Source organism: Ruditapes philippinarum, unplaced genomic scaffold (assembly GCF_026571515.1).
Source record: "Ruditapes philippinarum isolate M1 unplaced genomic scaffold, ASM2657151v2 ctg617_1_1_1_1, whole genome shotgun sequence".
NCBI classification, from domain to species: domain Eukaryota; kingdom Metazoa; phylum Mollusca; class Bivalvia; order Venerida; family Veneridae; genus Ruditapes; species Ruditapes philippinarum.
In genome coordinates this window covers 755,013-779,426 of record NW_026859650.1, presented here as the reverse complement: position 1 = coordinate 779,426, position 24,414 = coordinate 755,013, and the positions used below count along the sequence as shown (strand labels likewise).

General features: G+C 34.0%; 1 protein-coding gene across 2 annotated transcripts; it reads left to right on the top strand.

The window, feature by feature from the left end:
• Positions 1-1,074: 1,074 nt before the first annotated feature.
• LOC132757379 (uncharacterized) lies at positions 1,075-23,383 on the top strand. 2 transcript variants are annotated; one of them, XM_060748648.1, is made up of 5 exons: positions 1,075-1,199; positions 1,840-2,009; positions 2,318-2,450; positions 3,098-3,306; positions 22,729-23,383. In XM_060748648.1, exons 1-5 carry the CDS (start codon positions 1,127-1,129, stop codon positions 22,894-22,896), a joined length of 753 nt encoding a protein of 250 aa, XP_060604631.1. In that variant the 5' UTR covers positions 1,075-1,126; the 3' UTR covers positions 22,897-23,383. The 2 variants fall into 2 exon arrangements, with proteins under 2 accessions (XP_060604631.1, XP_060604630.1); XM_060748647.1 differs by lacking the exon at positions 22,729-23,383 and adding an exon at positions 3,627-4,038.
• Positions 23,384-24,414: the final 1,031 nt, after the last annotated feature.

The following is a 24,414-nucleotide window of genomic DNA, read 5'->3' as shown; positions in this document are numbered from 1 at the left end:
TAATATTGATACATATTTGCCTGATTGTATTTTCAACGTTCCAAATTATGGCTTATTTTGTGATATTTGAGATAACTTTCCTGTTTTAGACGTTCTTTAATCTTTTATGTCGTTTATAGAAAATGAAAATACAACAAAAACACATTTTATATGATAATGATGATTATTGCCTATGTCTCGCAATAATGTACCAAATGTATTCAAAACAGATGTTTAAAACCACTGGTTCACATGTACAGTCATTATGATAAAAGAGCATCCGAAAAAGCAGTCGAGATATGATATTTTTTGTGTGCCTGTTTTTATGTTTTTCTTTTAAAGGGCATTGTTTTAAACGGACTTTTTAATAAGACTGAAAACAGACCCTGACTTTTCGATTTTGATGTATTGATGTATATTTTTACATGTATTCTAATATTATGCTCAGTTTTGATACATAACATACCTTATATTTTCATACATATTGTTCAGTTTCCACATTTTTGTATTTAATAACTTTTACTTTTTGTATTGAATCTATTTTTGTTGGAAAAAGTATTATTGCCAATAGGTGACATGTGGCTGCTAAGGAATAATTAACAAGTTTCATTAAAATACAAAAGGTAGTTATTAAGTGGTCTTGATTTCTTGATAAGTATACTGCTCCAATTTATATTAAAACAAAATCTATAAAATCTTGGCAACCACATTTGATTTCAACGGTAATCATTAAATTTTTATAAAAAACAACGCTTTTCAATTTTGGATCATTTTTCACAATAAGAATAATTATCCTGGAAAAACAGAGAGAGCGAATGATCTGAAGTTTTCGCACAAAAATTATTTTGTCTAGACCTACACCAAATGGCACATTAATCTCGAAAAATTATTTCCAGTCCCGTCATGTTAAAAACCCTCAGTGGAGTCCCTTTAAAGTATAGTTATGGGGTTTATCTTGGCTAATGCAATTAAGCTCGGACACGGAAATTAAAAGATTTATTCACTGACGTTAGTCAATTATTGTGATTAAATTAAAAGTCTGGTCAGGGCAGTAAATGTTTCTTATCATACATATATATCATTAATATATAGGTCTCTTTTTTGCAACACAACGGGAGAAATTGTGTTGATTTTACTCACTCAAGAGATGCGCTCGAAAATGAAAATTTTATTGTTGTTGACGGTGGTATTCGCTTTTTTGGAGCTGCGCGTGAAATGCGGTAATTATGTTTAATTTAATCTTTTTGGTCAACGAAGAGTTTGTTGCTTCAAAATTATACAATTAAAATGAAATTATAGTGTCGATTTTAATCTTCAAATTTAAGATTCAAAGGAGTATAGTAAAACTGTTTAAACTTACTTTTTTGTCTTAGTTGAATGTTAGAGTAAAACGTTTGGATGTATGTATTGTTTTTGATATTTTTTCTCCTCATAATTCTAAAATTAAAACTAAAACTAAATTTGTTACTGGTAACGAAACGATACTTTTAGCTAATTCTAACGCAAAAATGTAAAAGTTTTTAATTATTTATCTTAGTATTTGAAATTATCTTTTGCCCAACATAAATGCAGTATTTCAAATGAATCTTAGTACATATACTTTGATAAATCGGTTATTTTATCAGTCTAGTAAATTGACAGGTTTTTAGAAAACATAATTTTCAAACACTAAATTGGTAAATGATTTTAGTAAGAATTTACAAATTCAATTTTTCGAATGGCGCGCGCCTTTCTTGATTAATTTCATTTAGTAAATGCTTAGCAATAAACACTAGCCTAAACTTAGGCTATCTATAATTATTTTAGCGAATATCAGTTTATTGCGACTAATACATAAAAACAGATATCAATTTATTCTAGCAAAGGCGCTCTCCATGTTTACACCATCTGGATACATCGGATGTTTCTTCAGCTATCCTGGGTTTCTAAATTCGATCCATTACAAACGCCTATCTGCTTCGTTTAACAACACCGGAACTGAGTGCAAGGACCGTTGTAAGGCTGAAGGTTTCAGATACGCAGGAACTGTGGTGAGAACTTAATCATATTACAATCACAACTTTTCGGCCATTTCCGTCAAATTTTGTGTTATGTAGTTTCGTAATCGGCGAGGTGTCCCGAATTTGTAATGTCAAGTTTGATTTTTCCCATTACTTTAGCGTCGTTTTCTGTTATGCTTTAGTGAAATATTTGCTCAGGTTTATCCCGATAACGTAGGCACAAAAGTGCGACGTAATGCAATGAAAACACCATGAAAATGTTTGAGAAAGAGAGAGAGAAAAGAAAAGAACTTCATACAAAATACATACGTCATTGTTTACTGTTTTCTTTAATTCAGGCAAGTATCAACTGTTTCTGTGGAAATGGGATACATTCACTAAAACCGGCTACCAATTGCAACGAAACATGTCCCGGAAACTTAAAAGAGTACTGCGGAGGAAGCTGGGATATGTCTTTGTATAGACTATGGCGTAAGAGTTTACATTTCGAATAAACTTAAAGGCACATTATGCCTCAGAAAATAATATTTTTTTCTATTTCTTCATAAAAGGCAAGCATGAACTTTAAAGCGTTTAAATAATGGTGTTATGGCATGTTAGGTGCTTATACTATCTGAAGAAAGGGGCGTTAAATGTGAAATAATCTGTCATGAAATAACAAAATGTAAACAAAGTAGTATTTTTTACTTCCTTACAAAATACTTAATCACTTTAATTTTGCTAATTGCCAAAACACAACAGAAGAAAAAGATTGTTCAGGTAATTTGCCAATTAATAGATGAATAACGTTTCGAAAACAAGAACAGTACACAAAAAAAAAGTTGTTTTTTTTTAAGAAATAAAAATAAAAGCATTTCTGAAGCAAAATGGACTAAAATAAATTGTAAGAATGTTAACATGACCGTATTCTGTGATTGAAGCTGACCTTTGATTGAATCTAAATTACTTTTGCAAAGTACCCATTTTTTGTCATATGCCTAAATAAATTTCACTTTTTTCGCATTCCGTTTCTAAATATATCGTGTATACATTTATACGTATATGCTTACCATAAATACGGAAAAGCGTGTGAATTATTTCAATTACATATTCATAATTGCTTAATATTTTATCTTCAGAATCAGCTGCTAATAAGTGGGTAACATCGGGGGCCGGTAGACCTGTTTACTTTATCCGGAATGCCAAGATGGATCATGGCAGCTGCAATGCATTCTGCAACCTTCTCACACCAAAGTCTCAAGTTGCTGTGTTAGATAAAGATGCTGAACTTTGGCTAGAGAACAACAAACTGACCGAAGCTTCTGAAAACTACTGGATTAACAAGACGGTGAATATTTTTCTTGAATTTAAGTCACATCGATGTTTCTAAAATTCATATGTACACAGAGCTATCGAAGTTTTAGCTTTATTGCTTGAAACAGGTATGTACGCTCCTCATGCATTATATAAAGAAAGAAATTCGAAGTACAAATATTGCAGTAGACAGAGTAAATTAAAAAAGTTAATTATTTTACGAATTTTAAATTTCGACTGAAAATTGTTCATTCATGCTGACTCTGTTGTAAGTGTAATAAATAATAGAATAAAGCCGACAACTTTCCATCCCTTTCTATCCCATCAATATAATTTAGCTTTCTCGTTTCATAGGACCGGGTACCAGGTGCGTGTTACTATATAGCTGGAACAAGTCAACCAAATGACACGCGTTGCCATGGATACAAACAGTCTTGCAGAAACGCCATGTTAAAATCACGTGTTGTCAAAGCTTCGAAATGCACTTCTAAGTACCGTTGTATCTGCCAACGTCGTGTATAGAGAAACAACTGTGCTGGGTTAATTCTACAAACATTTGGCTTTTATGAAATATTCCAAATAACATGTACCTTAAAACTTCTACTTCGAGATTTCGCAAGAGATATTTTCTCTGATTTAAAAAACGAGAATGACATACCAATCATCTTGGATTCTCATTCAAACAATTTCATTTACAGTAAAAGATTTCCCGTTTCATTTTTTATCGCAGGTAATATTTGATATGCTTATAAACATATAGTAACTTTCTTTGTGTTTTCATTTCTATTTGTTTGTCTGACAACATATTAATAGACAATATGTTTTCAGTTTTAAAGGCCTTTTATGTCGCAGACATTATTTTTTAAAAAGCTTTTATTTTTGTTATCTTTTTACAGTTTCCAAAATATAAGTCATTTGCCTCATATTCTTACAGAAATTGACTTTCTTTATATATGGTGTATAAATTTTCGTAAAAACACCCTTTTCTCCAGTCAAAAAAAACGGTCGTCTGCATTCGTGGTAGCCCTCTGAATTCTTCAGAGAGCGATTTTAGCCCGCCCTGTTAAGTCAACCATCACCCAGGAGCTTAGACAGACCCTATTAGACGAGTGTGTTCGAATCCCACAAGACGCCATACGCGGGCTTATCAGTAGCATGAGGAGACGGTGTCAGGACGTAATCAACGTAAAATGGACACCACACTCGATATTAACAAGATCTTAATACTTTTGGCTCACTTTAAAATTCATTCTACTTGTACCACCCATATATAAATACCTAAATAGCCACCCTTATCCAGATTACTTTTAACTAATTAATTGTTATATACACATAAAAATATATACAATCGAATAAGTGATCCCTATCAATTTTTAGTAGTATTTTTATACTTGTGCCATATATTCTGCACGTAACGTAATTACCTCTCATATTAGTTAAATGAATTGTTCTTTACTACAAACACTATTTCGAAATAACAAAACGATAATCTAACATGTATATAATAAAACAATTAAAGTACTAGTGTCATCATACTAATGACCAAAGTTATAGATTTCGTCTTGTTGTTTTTTGTTTTGTTTTTTTCCGCGAAAGAAACATTAACATATCAGTGTGGGCCACAAATATATCGAGAAATTAGAAAGTATATAGCAGATGTACTGAACTACATGTCATGGTATTTCAAATTTGTATGAAATCAGTGTTGATTATTTGTGTAGGATAATGGAGAATTGGACACCATAAACAAAGATATACTAGCAAGCAGAAGTATGCTGTGCTTTATACTGAGGTCTTGTATGGGTTTTAACTATAGGTCAACTGGATTCGAATTTTGATTTTATCTCAGATATGTTAAACTAATAGACAAATTTTTGTCTCCTCGGCACTTTTTCGGCGCCGCCCCCCCCCATCCAAAAGGTACATCAGGGGGTTGCCAGAAAGGGGATGTGCCCCCTTGTGTTTTGGGGGTTTGAAGGGGGCGGCACTCCCTCTCATCGCCAAGAAAATTTTGGACTTGTGAGAGGCTAAAAATGAACCCAGGTCGATCATAAGGTAATGTGTAACCAACGCTGAAAAGCCTTTGACTCTGAATCTATTGAGAAGTTGCAGCACTTTGAAAACAATTTTACTGAAAACTCAACGCAAAATTGTAATTCTTTGGCAATTTTGAGATGACCCCTCGTTGCCATGGTAACAGAAAATTTAAGACTGAGCATGTTGTTACAAAGGCAATGGTCCAGACAATATTTGTGCCAAGTTTGATTAGTATTGAAGAAGTTTTTATAGTTTATTAGCAATTTGAACTTGTAACAGGAGACTTTTCAATGAAATCAGCCATTTTTCACAAAATGCTCATGCAGTAATGGGTTAAAGGAGAAAAATTTCATAATACATTTTTTCTTTTATTCTAATCCTGTTATTTTTGTTGTTGTTGTTTTTGTGGGAGGGGGTGTCGTTTTATACAAAATATTTGAAATGCTTTGTGTATATTGTGAATAGTAACATATTCTGAGAAGTAAAATATGTTTAACTAATATTTAAAAAATCTTTTGATAAGGCCGGTGACCATGTTGTTGAGCATCCGTCCGTATTTATAAATTTCCGGCCTAGCTTTCGTGTAGGACAACGGCAATAATAAATCGTAAGTCTTAGAGCTTTCTACATGGCAGTGCCTTAACGATGACTAGCCGGCGTGTTTTCAGGGAACTTTTAATAAAAGAATAAACTTATACGAAAAATTTACATTATATAAAATGGTTCTGCTTCGTGCTTGGCATAAATAATAAAAAGTTGTCTAATAAAACTGTTCGGTGTCATTATGATTTGATAAACTGCTTAAAAATTCAATGGCACAATATCAAATAAATGACGTAATTCATATTGACATTTTCTTATCGGAGGAAAAACCGCCCAGTTATTTTAAAAAACGGCAAACAATCAGCCGGAAATTGAAGTATGTGTTTCATTTAACCTAACACGAATAAATGTTGCCAGGTTTTGTGCTGATTAAATCACGGTTTTAAACATTTTATAATTTCTCACTTTGATTTTCATTGGCCATCGGTCGTTCGTCGTAATCAACAATTTCTTTAACTTAAATACTTGGTGGATTTCGACCAAACTTTACAGGAATAATTCTTAGATAGCCCTGTAAAAAGTTATATAAATGGTCCTAGTCTGATGCATAAGTAGGTCACACAAGTTAAAAATAGACTTTAAAAAGGAAATCTTTAAAAGTCTTCTCAAAAACTATAATGCTAATACCTTAGATATTTTGCATAAAGCACGACCTTTTAGTCCTCTACGAAAATTATATATTAATCATGCCCCTGTTGTCAAAATTGGCTTCGCCCCAAGGTGATGCAACATAAAACAATGTCTAAGCTCTGGGGATTGTTCTTCGAGAAAAGAATATTTTAAATATCTTACCATACAACTCAATGTAAAATAAGTGACCACTTGGGCGGGCCCAATTTTGACCCCAGGGGCAAGATTTCTGTATTTCACATGCGAATGATTGATTTCCATAATCTGCTCTAGAAACAGAACTGAACTGTTCTGTTCTGTTCTATCAATGATATAACGTTTGTTTGTTGTTTGTTTGAGTTTATATATAAGTTAACTGTGTGATATATAATTGCACGAGAGTTTTCATAGTTTTTTATTCTGTTTTTCCTTTCTTTAAAACAAAGATATATTATACATTATAAAGCAACAAAAATGTTTAATTGCCAAATTCTTTAGACGCAGTGCAATCTTGTCGTCTCAAAGCATTATCTTTTTATATGCTTGTATCGCCGTTTTCCCATTTGTAAATGTTCAATTTGGTTTCAGCAATATGAAAACAGATTTAATTAATTTGTTAAAGATCCTTTCGCTGAAAATTCAAATATTAAATCGGGACAAATGTTATTAACAGGGAATTTTGAAATATGAAACAATAAGGAAAAATACCTTAGTAACTGTTCTTTCTAATCATTTTCGTGTGTGTTATCAGCTATTATCATTTTATGAAACATTTAATTGGAAACACAAAAGCATACACACAGTTATTCATACCATCCCTTAGTTATTAAATTCATAAACCGGATATTGGAACTTTCGGCCAACTTTTACAGAATCCAAAAATGTACCTGAAAATTAGTTTGTTCAATTTTGTTTGATATAGAATTAATCTTTTAGAAACAAAATTTAAGTAATACTTAATACCTTAAACAATATAATTTTCATTCGAAGTTGATACGACACAATATTGCAGCTGTTTTCAGATATGGAGAACCAGCTATGCATTGTCCAAAAACATTTCATTTGTGAAAATATTTGTGTGTGTTTTTGAACGATATAATTGTGGTGTGTTTTTTTTTTCGAAGAAAGCCCTCTTTGTGTATTCATATTTGAGCAAAATTTATTTCGACATTATCAATTTTGACAGATTCGTGATGATGAATGGACAAGATATAATATAGATTTAATATCATATATAATACAATTTAAGTAGAAGAAGAAGTTCTGATTTTTAACCTTAATCTCTGATAAGATACTTCAATAGTGGTGTTGGTGGTGTCGATTTTACTTCGGCTCACGGCAGTACACCTCATTGAATTTACCAGAGCTCAGTTCAGCCACAGCAACATTCCTGGGCAGGCTGTCAAGCACTTTACCAGTACTAGTTGCCTTCACTTTCAAATAACGTGCACATGCCAGAGCAGAGGTACAGTGTAAATGAATGTAGATAGGATTTCATGATCAATCACAACGATTTTGGTCAGCGACGTCAGGGAATCCAACTCATAGTCCAACGCTCTGCATGTTGAGCTAACCGGACGGTTATATTTTTCAATAGATATCCTTGTTTTTCGTTTTATTGAAACATTTTTAAACACAAACATCTTCATGTTTTCTAAATTTTACCTATGCTAGAAAAATGTGATAAATGAAAGATATATACTCTTTTCTTCGTAGAAAACATGAAAATGAAAACAAGTAATGGTAATGAAAATTTGGACAAAATCGTTTCTTGGGATATTTTTTAAAAACAAAGACTTTTTCTTGTGACTATCCAAATCTGGGAAAATATATGTGATTTTTTTATTTGGGGAATACATGAACATGATAAAACCGACAAAAATTGTTTTATTGAAATCTATTTAATTTCATTCATCGAACTAATTAAATATAAAAAAAAGATGAAAATTCACACTTTTTCATTGGCGGAATAATATAAAATGATGAAAATCAACGCAAAGTGAAGGGTTTGCTTTGTTTGTAAGAGCTATTGGTATGAAAATGAATATTTTAATATCCATACAATAGTACATATTTGTTACACGTGTATAGGTGTAAATACTTACATTGATCAACTTGGACACGTAACACAGAAAGAAAAACAAAAGATATACACTGAAATAAATTCAAAATCGTATTTTTGTGCTATTCTTAGTATAGTCCGACTTGAGTGATAACGATTTAACGTTCTTCAGTTTTGGGGTCATTTTTCACTATCATAATAATTAATCTTGTAAAACAGTATGAGCGCATGATATGAAATTTTGCTCACAAGATAATGGTCTAGTCCTGGATCAAATGGTATGTTAATCTCGGCACAAATTACCAGTCCCGTCATGTAAAAAATAAAGTGGAGTTGTTTTATATTACAGCAACGAATTGCACATTAATTCTTGTTTAATTTCCTGTGCTTAACATTTAACTAAGTCAAATTTATTTAACTTATTTAACTTAAGCCACTTTATTAAGAAAAGGCTTTAACAACAACATTCATGCTTATGGAAACAAGGAAATGCCACTGAAAATCTATGAACTCAGTTTTCCTGGTGATAGTTGCTTTTATTTGAGAAATTTCACTTCAAGTAGGTCAAACTGTTTAACAAAATATATTCAAGGAGTTTTCTTTTTTACCTGGTCAGTTTAGATATGGATTGTCAAATAACTATGATGGTGCTTGTCATGAGCTTAGTAAAAGTTTATTGTAAAGGTAAGTCATTTGTGTTTTATCTACATGTATGTATATATTTAGAAAAGCACTCCATAAAGTAATCAAAATAAAAGTTTTCAATAATGAAATACTACATGAATTCAGACTTATCAATCCGCTGAATTTTGATAATATAATATAGAATAAAAATGTTGTTAGATAATCAAATGATTCTGGTTCTATTCGTAGCCCGATTTAAGTCAAAAGCGTGTAATCGCTTTTTCATTGTCATAACGTATTTGGTGCATTTTAAAATTACATGGATGAGACTTTTATAAGCTCAGCTTTCGTACCCAATCCTTTTTCAACAAGTCATGCCTGCATGGTGTACATTTATATTGGTATTATTTGCACAAGTACTGTGAAGAAGCTTGGAATTAACTATGTTTAAAATTATCATAATTATGTTTTCCATTTTTGGCTCATTTTTTACCATTAAATTTTATTAAAAAACGAATTGAGCGAATGACCTGAAATTTGGAAAGAGTTCATTGGTCCAGCCCTACATTAAATGGCTATGACTTATTTCTTTTCCGAGAAAAAAAATGAATTTATTATACGCGTATAATATATAATTAAAATATGCAAAATAAACGATTGATTGAATAATAATAATAATAATAACAATAATGATAGCACCGGATTAAGTAGTTTTTAATTTACAAACTACTAAAAGTAACGGAACCTAAAATCCTAAAAGAGTTGAAAAAAATATTCAGGAAATACATTAAAACAACAGCGGCAACAATGTTAGCATCTAACAAATAAATCTTTTCTATATATTTATTCAGACGAAAGATCATACTTTTCATCAGATTTTATCGGATGCTTCAGGGATAGCGGAAAAAGAATTTTACCAAATCATCCGGAAAACAAAAGAAGCAACACGGGAAAAGAATGTAAAGGCAGATGCAAGCAAATTAGGTACAGGTACGCTGGAACCGAGGTAAATTAAACAATGTGAATAATGAACAAGCCACAGATTTACACTAAAGCAATATCATATTTTTGTTTGATTGGGTTTTACAGTATAGGTCATATGGCGACGTTGCAATATCATATAATTATAAATGTGATAGAAATGTGTAAAAAAAAATATGATGAAATAGCGTATCCTTCCAATTCTATTGATGAATATTTGTTTCATTTAAAAACACTAAGATGATGATTAGTTCGAAACTAGGTAGTTATAGGGAGATTATGATTTTTTTATTTAAAGGCCATAATTACATAATTATTTATTGAAATTAAAATCTTAAATCTGCGTGAGTCCTAAACGCCTTTAGGTACAAGCCGTTGTTTCTTTGAGCAAGAAACTTTACACTCATTGCTCAGAACTGGTCTTCCCATCGACAGATTCGAGATTGTGTTTATACACCATCGAACTGAAATAAATTCTGTATAACAATAAGGTAAAATCTTAAAATGTCAAAGAGATTGTTTAATCATTGGGAAGTTTGCATATTGTTTTTTCAAAAGTGATCGAAAACTTATTTTGGTAAAATAGAGCTGTTTTATAAAGTTGTGTACAGTCAAACCGATAAAAGTTCAAGAAATTATAGTATAGGTCAATAATTTGATTGTACTCATGCCAAATATTTCCTAGTATTTGTTTATTTTCTAAAACAAATGCATACTGCATTTTACTGTCTTAAATATTATAATGAAACCGATTTAGCTTTAAAAATAAGACATACTGGTACAAACTTTGCGTAATGTGTGACTGAAATGTAAGAAACAAATAACCGGATAATCTGTACTTTTGTAATTTGATTCACATACAATAGATACGTTTTTTAAATTATATAGGACAGTTACAAATGTTTCTGTGGTCAACAGCTTAAGGCTATTAAAGAGCCGAATAAAGAGTGTAATTATACATGCCCTGGGAATGGAAGCGAACATTGTGGTGGGTTTTGGCGTATATCTGTTTATGACAATGAAGGTAGGTGTAAAAAGCAACAAAAACAGTTGCTAGCTGAAACAGAAAATAAATTTTTGAAGCACATTTAACAGGCATGCAATATAAGATATCAAACGGAGATATTTTGAATTCTGAGCGAGGAATTTACAATAACTCTCATATAAGAAATATTAGTCAAGATGTATGTGCATGATTTATTTTTAATCATTATGACCAACTTTGCTTTGTTCATATATACAAATAGAAAATAAACAACAACAGAATCCCTGAAGAACATCAGAAACAAACAATCGAAGTTTTGGTTTGGTTTGACTGTGCCTGTTCAAAGACGAAAGTGATATATGGAAGCTACCGTCCAAGCCCCTACTCCCCACCAGTACCGGCTTTTAAGCAGAATTTATCATTTAAACATGAATATGGTATAATTTTGAATTAAGAAATATCCTAATATATGACTTTAATTGCTAGATAACTTAACATTGCCGGGTCATTGGAACGAAAGCTATTGTTTTATCATGCAAGTGCAAAATTTAACATATATTTTATTTCGTTCAAGCTTATAAAATGAACATCCCACAGGGTTATATTGGATGTTACAAATATGCGCATGCGACAACAGGAAATCAATATTGTCAACTCGTTCATAACAATTCAGACACAAATACAGGAAAAGAATGCAAAGGAAGGTGTAAGACAAATAAATATATATACGCTGGAACAAAGGTACTATTACAACTTTTGAAATTAGTTGATTCTATAACATAATTCACTGCCTATTTTGCCAATTTTGCAAATAAACACATTTGTATTCACTTTTCTGTGCAGGAATTAACCAAAATTCATGGGACACACTAAAGTGTCAATAAATATCGTCCAGAATGTTTCGTTAACGTTCAATTTTTGAAAAGAGTGGGGCAGTTTTTTAATGATTTATTTAATTTTTTATAATTATTTTATCCTAAGCATTTTTATTATAAATAATTGGTCAATCACCAGTATAAAAGTCAATCTCGTGACATATATTATTGATTGAACTAAACTTGGCAGCGAAATAATGAGCATAATGTCACTTTAAATATGATATTGAAATTAAACCGAACACATTTCAAAAATGGCAAATTCAAGCAATCAATCAATCGGAATTTTCATTTGGTAAATTTTCTGTTAAGATCAGATGTCTATGATGTAATGCCTGTTCTTCTTTTTACAAAAAAGTTAACGAGATAAGTTCATATCATCAACGTTAATTTCGTACATGAACCAAAGCAAAGACAAAATAAAAAGATTAAATGCAGTCGAATATAGATGTATGTATGAATACAATAATAAAATAATACAATTATTCACTTGTGAGCCATTGAATATGACGTGATATTGGCTGGGGTGGTAGCTAAAGGTCAATATGACATTTTGACGATTAACATTATTTAAGTTCATGTCACAATACATGTTATTATATAACACACATAGATTTGTTACTGAGAATATTCTTCATTAACCGTCTTCTTTATGAAAATATTTTGGTGAGAATAATTCTACCAATGTATTTTTAGAAATCATTAAAAAGGTGTATAATCTGTATATTTGTTTATTATAACTTTAGTATGGCACTGAATGTTATTGTTGCAATACTCTTCCTGGTGAAAAAGTTTCGGACTCAGATTGTTATTACACATGTCCTGGAGATAGAGATGAATACTGCGGCGGTGATTTGCGGTTGTCTGTTCATGAAATAATTGGTAAGTAACTTGTTGAAATAATCCTCATCGGTTACTTATATCGTTGTGCAATGAACAATTTTGATATTTTTGATATTTTAAATCATTTTAGCACCAACTTTTATAAAGTTCCAGTAAAGTTAGTTTACGATACATTGATACATTATATAATACTGCAAAGTATCTATGTCACCATTTTTGTTTATTGTATTGTATGAATCTAAATGATTGTTTCATGGCTTCAAAGCAAACTGTTTTCATTATTTAATCAATGTCAGTGATATCTTCTAAAGCAAAATCGACAACCAAAATGACCACTTCTACATCGATGTCTACATTTTCATCTTCAAAAATATCTCAAGTATCACCGACACAAGAATCATCGTCAACAACGTCATACTATAAGACTTCTACGTCAACAGCTCTCATGACAACTTTAATGCCTACATCTAGTAGAAGTTCAATGTCATCTTCCACAATATCTCAAGTATCACCGACACAAGAATTATCGTCAACAACATCATACTATATGACTTCTACGTCAACAGCTCTCATGACAACTTCAACGCCTGCATCTACAAGTTCAGTGTCATCTTCTTCAAAATACTACGATAAAACTGCATCAAAGGTAACGTATTCTACAACATCGCAACAAAACATCCATGTACAACCGACAACCGACGAAACAACGTTTTCGTCTACATCTGTGGTTACAGGGAGAGTTTCTGCCAGTGCAGCAAACGCCATTACAACTTCATCGAGCACATCACATGAAACAAGTCACTCGACACTTCAATTTCGACATGTGGAGAACACCAATTTTGCTGCTAAAGATATTTCAAAAAATGGTAAATGTTAATATTATTTTACGACAGAAGTGATAAATATTAGTTTTTTTCATTAAAAACAAAACAACAAATTTTGCAATCAATTTTAATTGAAGAAAAATATTGCTGACAATAGAAAGTCCGATTTAATATTTCTAAAGGTGACAATTATTTCTTAAATGCATTTTATCACATCTTTATAAAAACTGTTACAGAATGGGTGAGAATAAAAGGTAAGTTATTACTCGTCGTGGAACAAAAAGAAAGTTTTCCAAACACTAAAAATACTTGTATGAATATGGGTGCTGAACTACTTGCATACTCCAATCCCCTGCGACTTTTCCAGCCCTCCATTGACAAAATTCTGATAAAAAAACAATTCGTATTGGCTTGGAACATTCATAGCAACAAAATAATATGAACATTAATTACAAACTCAATTTGATTCTGTACATGAGGGATAATGAACAAGAGGGCCATAATGATCATGAAGTCGCTCACCTGTATATAGGCCCCTGGAGCGGGGCCAGTTTAAACCCCAGGGCTTTTATTTGAACAAACTTGGTAGACACCCATTAGAAGATGTTTCATGCTAAACATCTAAGGTCTAGCTCGTTGGGTTTTTTAAAAGAAGAGTTTTCAAGTTTTTTCTTTACACATATAGATAAAAACAATGACACACCTAGGGCAGGGCCAGTTTTGACCCCAGGACTTTTATTTGAACAATCTTTGTAGACACTTACTAGAAAATGTTTCATGCTTAATATCTTAACTCTAGCTATTCGGGTTTTTTCAAAGAAGATTTTTAAGTTTTTGCTATTCACATATAAGGAAAATTAATGTCCCCGGGACGGGGCCAATTTTGACCTCAGGGCTTTTAATTGAACAAACTCGGTAGACATTCACTAGAAGATCATTCGTGCTTAATATCTAAACTCTAGCTATTTGAGTTTTTTCAAAGAAGATTTTTTAAGTTTTTGTTATACACATATAAGGGAAATGAATGACCCCCGGGGCGGGGCCAATTTTGACCCCAGGGCTTTTATTTGAACAAACTTGGTAGACACTCACTAGAAGATGTTTCATGCTTAGTATCTAAACTCTAGCTATTTGGTTTTTTTTCAAAAAGGTTTTTTTTAAGTTTTTGCTATACACATATAAGGAAAATCAATGACCCCCGGGGCGGGGCCAATTTTGACCCCAGGGCTCATATTTGAACAAACTTGGTAGACATCCATTTGAACATGTTTCATGCTAAATATCTTAGCTCTAGCTCTTTCGGTTCTTTAAAAGGAGATTTTTTAAGTTTTTACTATATGCATATAGGGAAAATCAATGACCCCCTGGGGCGAGGCCAATTTTGACCCCAGGGCTTTTATTTTAACAAACTTGGTAGACACCCATTAGAAGACGTTTCATGCTAAATATTTAAGCTCTAGCTCTTTGGGTTCTGTAAAAGAAGATTTTTTAAGTTTTTACTATATGCATATAGAGAAAATCAATGACCCCCTGGGGCGGGGCCAATTTTGACCCCAGGGCTTTTATTTGAACAAACTTGGTATACACTCACTAGAAGATGTTTCGTGCCAAATATCTTAGCTCTAGCTCTTTGGGTTCTTTAAAAGAAGATTTTTTAAGTTTTTACTATATGCATATAGGGAAAATCAATGACCCCCTGGGGCGGGGCCAATTTTGACCCCAGTGCTTTTATTTGAACAAACTTGGTAGACACTCACTAGAAGATGTTTCATGCCAAATATCTAAGCTCTAGCTCTTTGGGGTTTTTTAAAAGAAGATATTTAAAGTTTTTTCTTTCGGTTGCCTTGGCAACCAGAGTTCTGCGTGGAATTAAATTCTTTGAACAATTTTTAAAGGTGACCACCAAAGTAATTTCCTGTGAAGTTTGGATGAAATTGGCTTAGTGGTTTATGAGGAGATGTCATTTAAAGCAAAAGTTTACGGACGGACGGACGCCGGACAAACGGACGCCGGACGAAAATCGATCTCAAAAGCTCGCACCTGCGCCCCCCCCCCCAGCCCTGACTTAAGCAGTACTCAAATTTTAACACTAGTTATTGATATCAATGATAACAACACCGAATTGAAGTACGAGGCAATTTTTCACAGTTGCCACGCGGCACTTGATTAACAATTGGACTGATTCAAATAAAAGTTGCTTTGCTTTTTACTAAGTATGGCATGTTAAACGTTGCAAAGATTCAATAAATCTATATTATGGTCTATATCCAATGTTTATATTGTATAACTCTAATTTATATTGTATACCATGATATTTATTCTATTCTGCTGTTCTATATTTGAAAATGTATACATCTGTATTGTATAATTAAACATATTTATTGCAAATACGCTACAATTGATCGCCAATTTAACAAAAAAATTCAATTTGCAGAAAAAAGCAAATACTGTTCTAAAGCCAGACATATTCAGCTTCCCAAAATTGTTAAGTTTGGAAAAATCGATTAAGTTATGATGGAGAAAATAAGTTGAAACATTACACCGTGTATATCCAGTAACGCGGGAATTGTGCAAAACTAACTCAGAATTGTGCAATTTAGTGGCTAAATTAAGCACCGCGATAAGTAAATGAACAAATATTTTTTATTGTAAACCAAATAAGAAGAAATGAGTTAGCGCATACGGTTGCTGAGACATTATACTTTAAACCTCATCAAAAATATTTCCATTAAAATGTTTATTTTTCAAGATCATTCGTGGAAATGACGAGCTGACTAACGTATCGATGGCAATTTTTAGTTTCGTTGATATCGTTAATACAATAACATACATTTTTCTTAATGTTGTTTTGTATTCAGTGTACCTGAGACATTTTCCAATCTACTCGTGTCATATTACACTTAATTTATCAGATAAAACGTAATTGAGACTATTTTTACAAGGTAACGCCGATTTCGTGAATGAAGCACTGAAGCAACGGCAGTTATCTCATTAAAAGCCGCTAAATCCTATCTTACCAGCTTCCTGCTAATGTTATGCACTTGTAGTTTGACAAATGTCTTATGAAAAAAATAAATTGTTAAATGTGTTAAAGGTACATATTTAGTTGACGAAACACAAAAGTCACCTTCAAAACGGTTATCAGGTTGTCTTTCTCACGAATGATCTAAAATAAATAAACACATTCCTGATAAAAAAATGTAATGCTGGTTAAACTATAATGTCGTAGCAGCCGTATGCGCTAATTCATTTCTTTAAATTTGAATAAGAATAAAATATTTTGATTCGATTACTTACTGTGTTATTCGTTTTGGCAATAGCGTTGCACATATTCGCTGTTATTTTTACGTTAATTGCCATTCCTGCGTTACTGGATAGGCACGGTGCATTACCTTGGGTGAGCTTTACGTACACCTTTTTACTTTCGTTAATTTTCGATGTTTTGAGGGGTTATTTCCGGTGAACGCTGTACAGCAGTGCGCAGCGGGTGTCACATGAGAAGACCTGATCGTGACCAAAGTTTGACGTCATATGAGAAAACGTGATCATGACCAATGTATGACGTCTCATGACAAAACATGACCATGACTAAAGTATGACGTAATATTAGGAAACGTAAGCGTGGTCAATGTATGACGTCAGATGAGAAACGTGATCGTGACCGAGGTTTGACGCCATATGATGACCAAAGCATAATTTGCTGAAAGGCAGACACTTTAACCATTCGGCCACCGCTTCCATTTACAAGAAAAACACGTATGGTTGTTTTTAGTACTAGAATAACGTACTGGTATGATATTCATAAAGTATAATAAACATTTGTACAAATAATCAATATTTATATTTGTTTAGACAAGCGATTACACGTTTCCTCTGAATATATCGGATGTTTTAATCCCAAACCCATAGATGATAACATTGCCCATGTGGAACTGGAAGACAGTTACAGCAACACGGGATCAGAGTGTCGACAAAGGTGTAATGCCCCGGTCACATATTCACGGATAATGCCACGGAAGAGCTACGGTCTAATCGTTCACGGATTACTACGGAAATGTGAAATTCCGTAGTCCGCTACGGTTCCAGTACGGACACACAACGGTATGAGTACGAAGTCCGACGGATTTACCACCAAAAGCCCCCGGAGAGACACGGATTGTTACGGACCGACACGGTTTGATACGGAGCGACACGAATCAGGACGGACGCACTACGGATACACTACGGTCTGCTACGGTATAAGCACGGGTTGGTACGAATAAGTACGGTCTGATACGGAGAAGAACGTATTGATACGGAGAAGAACGAATTGCCACGGATCTATACGGACCTAATACATCCGTCCACAACCTCTTGTTTGCTTATTTTCAAAATGCCTCAAAAGAAAAGAACACTTAGAAAACGAATTGTATCGTTCAATGGTTTTGGCGGAGAGGATTCAGCCTAATCGCGTCCGAACCCCGAGACACATCAAGTGAATTTTTTGAAGGACGCTGGATCCTCAACAAGTTCGGCCATGAGAGCCTCATACTAAACATGAAGCGGTCTTCGTAAAAGCCAATCTCTAGTCCACCATCTCGTCTGTCTTCTCTTACCTGATTAGATATGGACTAGTAATCATTAATGAAAAATGTTGATCAATACTGCTTCTCTTTTAATTTTAAGATTTGCTGTTCATTTTAAAATTACATTAATGATCGTGATGTTTATGCTTTTAAAATATGTAAAAAGCTTGTTAATTAATCTTATTATCACTCACGGGCCAATGTCCGAGGCTTATTAGACACTTCGTTTTATGTACATATTTACTCCATTTTCACGATCCAATGTTTGTAAAATATGTAACATTAAATGTTATTCTATTTCTTATGAATTGTAGTACGATATTAATATAAATTTACTTCTATGCATGTCAAGCAGCTCGACCACTGCCTCCGCATTCTGAGCCATTTCAATATAAGGTTGCAGCCAGTAAATGGCAGTTATTATTTATTAAATGTTCCTGCAAATATGTCTGTTTTTAACAAGTATGTATCTAGTACTTATACCCTTGAAAAAGTACATGATACTTAATTCATCCGTACTAAACAGTGGTGGGCCGTACCATTCCGTACCGTTTCGTGTTGCAACGCAATAAACCGTATAAGACCGTGCTAATCCTTGCCTCTCCGTAGTACAACGTATTACGATCGTGGCCTTCCGTGACAATGCCGTATTAATCCGTATTAAAACCGTAGCTTATGCGTAGGGTAACCGTACAAATACGTAGTTCTCCGTACCAAACCGTGGAAATCCTTGACAAGTTGGTGGACTACGAATCAGCACGGACTATTACGGTTTTCGTACGGACCAGTACGTATCAGTACGGATTAATACGGACTAGTAGGGATACGCTACGGTTGATTTTTCCGTAGCAAATTTTTGTGCATGTTCAAAAATTGTCAAGGATCGCTACGGATATACAAGGACTACTACGATTGATTACGGTTACAATACGGAGAGCTACTGACCAGTACGGGTAGCTACGGACGATGCCGGAATTAATCCGTGGCTCTTCCGTGGGCGTATTCCGTGAATATGTGACCGGGGTATAAGCTAAAGGGATACATATACGGTGTAACAGTAAATAACTTATTTTACTTTTACTGAACCCTGTCACATTTGCCTATTCTTGTGCATATTTCGCATGACAAGAATTCAGCAAAACATAGCTGTGCAAGATTTAAGTTTTCTTACAGGTTTTAAATTGTTTGTGTACTGTATTGGAGCAGTAGTCCAGTGGTAGGACGCGCGCTTAGGGATCGAGAGGTCCCGGATTCGAACCCCACCAGGGGCACTGCTAATTTCCTTGAGCAAGAAATTTACCTGCGATTGCTTCACTTCACCCAGGTGTAAATGGGTACCTGCGAGGGTGGTATAATTCCGTTGCGCCAAATTGTCGGCTGCACTAAGCGGAGTTAAAAGACTCCCCAGGGAGATTGATAGATAGATACCAGTAGCCCGATGAACAGGGGTAATAGCTGTAAAGTCGGTGAACGTGCGTAAGCATGAAACTTAGACTATAAAATGCAATTACTATTGTTAAAATAAAGAAGAGATCGAATTCATAAAATATGCAATTTAACTAATTTTGTATTTACTTTTTGAATTATCTAATTAATTTATTTCTTTATTCACATTTATTGATTTATTTCATTTACTTGCTTGCTTGCTCACTCATTTTTTTATTCATTCATTCATTTTTTATTCATTCATTCATTCATTCATTATTTATTTATTTATTTATTTATTTATTTATTTATTTATTTATTCATCTATTTACTTAATTATTTATTGATTTATTTATTTATCTATTTTTTATTTATTTATTATATTTTATTTTATTTACTTGCTTGCTTGCTCACTCGTTGACTCATTTTTTTTATATATATACATGTATAACGCAAAATAGAATTCATTCTTTCGTTCGTTCGTTCGTTCGTTCGTTCGTTCGTTCGTTTGTTCGTTCGTTCATTCAGTTATTTATTTATTTATTTATTCATACATTTATTCATTATTTATTTATTCATTCACCCATTCATTTATTTATTTATTTATTTATTATTTGTTTGTTTATATTGTACAACAACATTTTCACAAATTGCAATTTAATGTAATATTTTGATTTAATCATGAGCGTTTATATTTGTTACAAAACAAAAGTGGAGGGAAAGATGTTTTTGCACCAACACTCTTCTTCATTATAAAGCTTTGAAATCAGAATGCAATATCACATGTCCCGGAAATGTGAACGAATATTGTGGAGGCGATGAGCGAATGTCTGTTTACGGATCTGCCGGTACGTATTACTTGGTGGAATATTGATTGGTATCCAGTAATCAATTTATTATCCAGTTTTACAGATGTATCCAACTTGGTCGTCCCTTCGTGTTTTCGCATTTTGAGGCATGGCGTAAATCAGCCACCATATGTATCAATTATCAAAATAATATATATTTGTTTTTATGAATACTTCCTATATCTTTTAAAGGCCCGGTCACACCGCAAGAACTTTGCTGGAGCGTTCTTGAAGCGGTGAAAAGAATTCATCACCGCTCGTTACCGTTCACCAGAAGTTGGCCTCCGTTACAGCAACGCCGTATACGCTCGGTTACCGCTGAAGATTCCTCCAACCGCTCCAAAAGTTTTGAGCTGCACAAAATATTGCGATCGTTGAGAAGCGGCAAATTTTCCGCTCCGGCTAAGTTCACAACCGCTCCAACAACGCCCAGTCAAAGTTTGGTACCGCTAGATGCAAGTACCGCTAGGCTAACGCAGAAATCTTGAACGCTGGACTACCTCTGCTTCGCCAGCTTTGCACGAGCGGTGAATAAACGTTGCACAAACTATGGTGGAGCGGTTGTAAGCTTTTTACGAGCGGGATTGCTGGAACGATGTTGGGCGTTGAAGCAGCGATCTATTGCGGTGATGAACTTTGGTTTGGCGTTAGTAAGGAGGTGTCGGAGCGGGACCAAAATTTAGCTGTAATTACGGAGAGAAATGGACCAAGAGCCCATTTGGAATCGAGCTGTCGTTGAGTGCAGACCTCATTTACATCGAATTTGCTCAAAGTTACAGTAAGACTGTACTATCATGGATGCTGAGAGACTTGCTATGATTGGTACACTAGTCCAGCAGTAGAATCAGAACCTCCTCAGATTGCAACAAGGCTGTTGAGAGAGAAGAGAGACAGAGTTGTGAGGGTCAGACAGTGGATACTCAGAAGGCCTGAACATGGACTGTACGACAAGCTGATGGTAGAGCTGAGGAATGATCAAAGCGATCCGTTCAGCTCCGTAGTCAAAAGCGGCAAAACCAACTTAAAAACCCCGCCGAACCAACGCCCGCGTGCGCAGAACACCGCTCTATCAACGCTCGGGTCACCGCTAAACCAATACGCGCTACGTTAAGCCAACGCTATTGCAACGCCAGCTTCAGATGTGCACCACTAAAACAACGCCCGTGTTTTCGATTTTTTTTTTTTTTCAATTTTGTGTGCGGTGACGAGCGTTGTCGAAATTCCGTACCCTCTCCCTACCGTTCAAGGAACGCTCAAGCAAAGTTCTTGCGGTGTGATCGGGCCTTAAATTAAACTGTTAGAAAGTTGAAAACCTTAAAAAATATCCGATAATGTATTTTTCTCGCAGACGCAAACAAGAAATAAAAGCATGTAACGTCTAAAAAATGTCTTAGATTTTGCTTAAAAGTTCATGTAACAGTATACAGTACTTATTCTACAGTAAGCAATGAATTCTTTACAACAATGGTGTCATTATTCCCAAAGTATGACTTTACAATAAAGTAACCTTTGTAGAGCAGTACCTCTCAACAGCAACCAAAACTTTGTCTTGAAAAGTGTGTTGCTCTATAGAAAGTTAATCACACATTATTTTTCCCATCGGCTTCTTCATTTTCTTAGTTTAGTACTAAGTCATAAACTGTTTATTACGACACCCATATAAAAAGGTTTGTGCTTATCTTCAATTGACCAGAATCCGCCTCAAACAAGTGGATAACACCGGGGGCCGGTAGACCTGTTTACTTTATCCGGAATGCAAAGATGAATCATGGCTGCTGCAATGACTTCTGCAACCTTCTCACACCAAAGTCTCATGTTGCTGTGTTAGATAAAGATGCTGAACTTTGGCTAGAGAAGAACAAACTGACCGAAGCTTCTGAAAACTACTGGATTAAAAAGACGGTAAATATTTTTCTTGAATTTTCCCGTTGCACCCTTAACCTGATAATATTGTATTAATGCATTTGCCCTGATTTGAATTCGGAACAATATCCAGGTATATCAAGACAAAACAAATTGACTTTTGCGTCAAGAGAAGATACAAGGCGGGAGATATCGTATATAGAACATGTTAGCATATTACTGCCTATACCATTTACATTGCCTTTACACTGATAATTCAGGATAACCATAAAAAAGAAATTGTTAATACAATTGTGTCTTCCTTTTCCACAGGGTCAGCTTCAAAATGAGTGTTACTACATAACTGGAGCAAACAAACAGCGAGAAACCCATTGTCATGGATATCAGCGGTCTTGTAGAGAAGCCACGTTCACGTCACGTGTTCGAAAAGCTTCGTCTTGTTCTTTGAAGTACCGATGCATATGTCAAAGGCGTGTCTAAAGGACCCGGAAAAAGATGTGGTTTTCGGAGCTTATGAAGTTAACGGATGTTTTTGGCTTACATGAAGCATTCCAAATAACATTATACATTTAGTTGGTATAAGTGTGTGCTATTACTTCAACACTCTATCTGGATAGTTTTTCATCTCTTATGACATGCCAATGAAGCTTAGGCATGATTTGTTTTATTGTTAAAAACTTTTCTTATGTAATCGATCTGATTGAAACATCTGAGGTCTTGTTGTGTCAATAAGCAATATGCTAGTGTTCTAAACATGAGAGGTTGTATAAAATAATTTGATGATTATTTATGAAAAAAATACACCGTTAAATTGTTAGAAAATTTTCTTTATTCGGTTTTAATAAAATGATTTGTCTGTCTATAAACAGTTTTCTACATTAAAATGATACACTTTTCGTGGCAACTGCAGAAACAAAACTAAGGGATTTTGACCAAACAAACACAGATTTTGAAAGTTTAAATATATGTAAGAAAATATTGTTCATCTACCTAATGAAAGACTCAATCGAACCTATGTTTAAGAAACAGTTTTCTGCTGAAAAAAAAATCAAGCAAAATTGTTGTTATGCAAACTCCCACCCCCCACCCCCACCCCGATAGGTAACAGGGTCTAATTTAGTTAGGTGTGACCGGCATGCGTCTCCCTAAATGCCTGCAAACAGAATTATCTGTAGTAGTGTATGTCACTCACAGACCCCGACTAACACGCCCACGACACCCCAACCAAACACGCCTGTGAGTCCAACACGCAGACATGTTTATAAATATTTAAACAAGCATGCGCAAGCAATTTGAGATCAAAAGGGGACAGAGGACAAAGCCATTAATTGGTTCAAATTATAATTACTTAACGGTATGGGAGGCAATTCGGCCACCACCTATAATTGTGATTTTTTTTTTAAGTTTCCCCCCTTACACTGGATTTCACTAAATCTTTTCGATTTGGCACTCGTCTTCATATTTAACTATACCTTTACCTTAAACAATATAACGACTGTGCATGATTATATTTACAGAAACACTACATTGGAAGACCATCTCAGAATCACCAAGGGACATTGCTTTTAAAAGTACGGGAACTTAATGAACAGGTGAAAGCCAACACAAGTCATACCTTTCAAATTTACATTTCTGAACGATAAATAACAAGTGTCTCAAGGAAATGTCTGTAAATAATCATCGAAATGAATCTGTAACGTTCAATTAATAGAGCGGAACAGCTTTTTTATTTGTGAGGCACTTTAATATTTTATCAATATCGATGTTGGGTCAATTACAGTTTCAAACGTTAAGAGTTGTCCATGGGCAGCATACTGCATTTTTCTGTGTTAGATAGCTCATTTGGTTAGACCCCTGGCTGTCACTCCTTAAGTTTCCGGGTTCGATACTGGGTAACACCCTTGGGAATTTTCAGGGACACTTTCAGTGTTTCCCACCGAGGTGTACTGGTAAGAAATTCAGGTGGTCCTCGCATGTATCAGTGCTATTGAATACTGG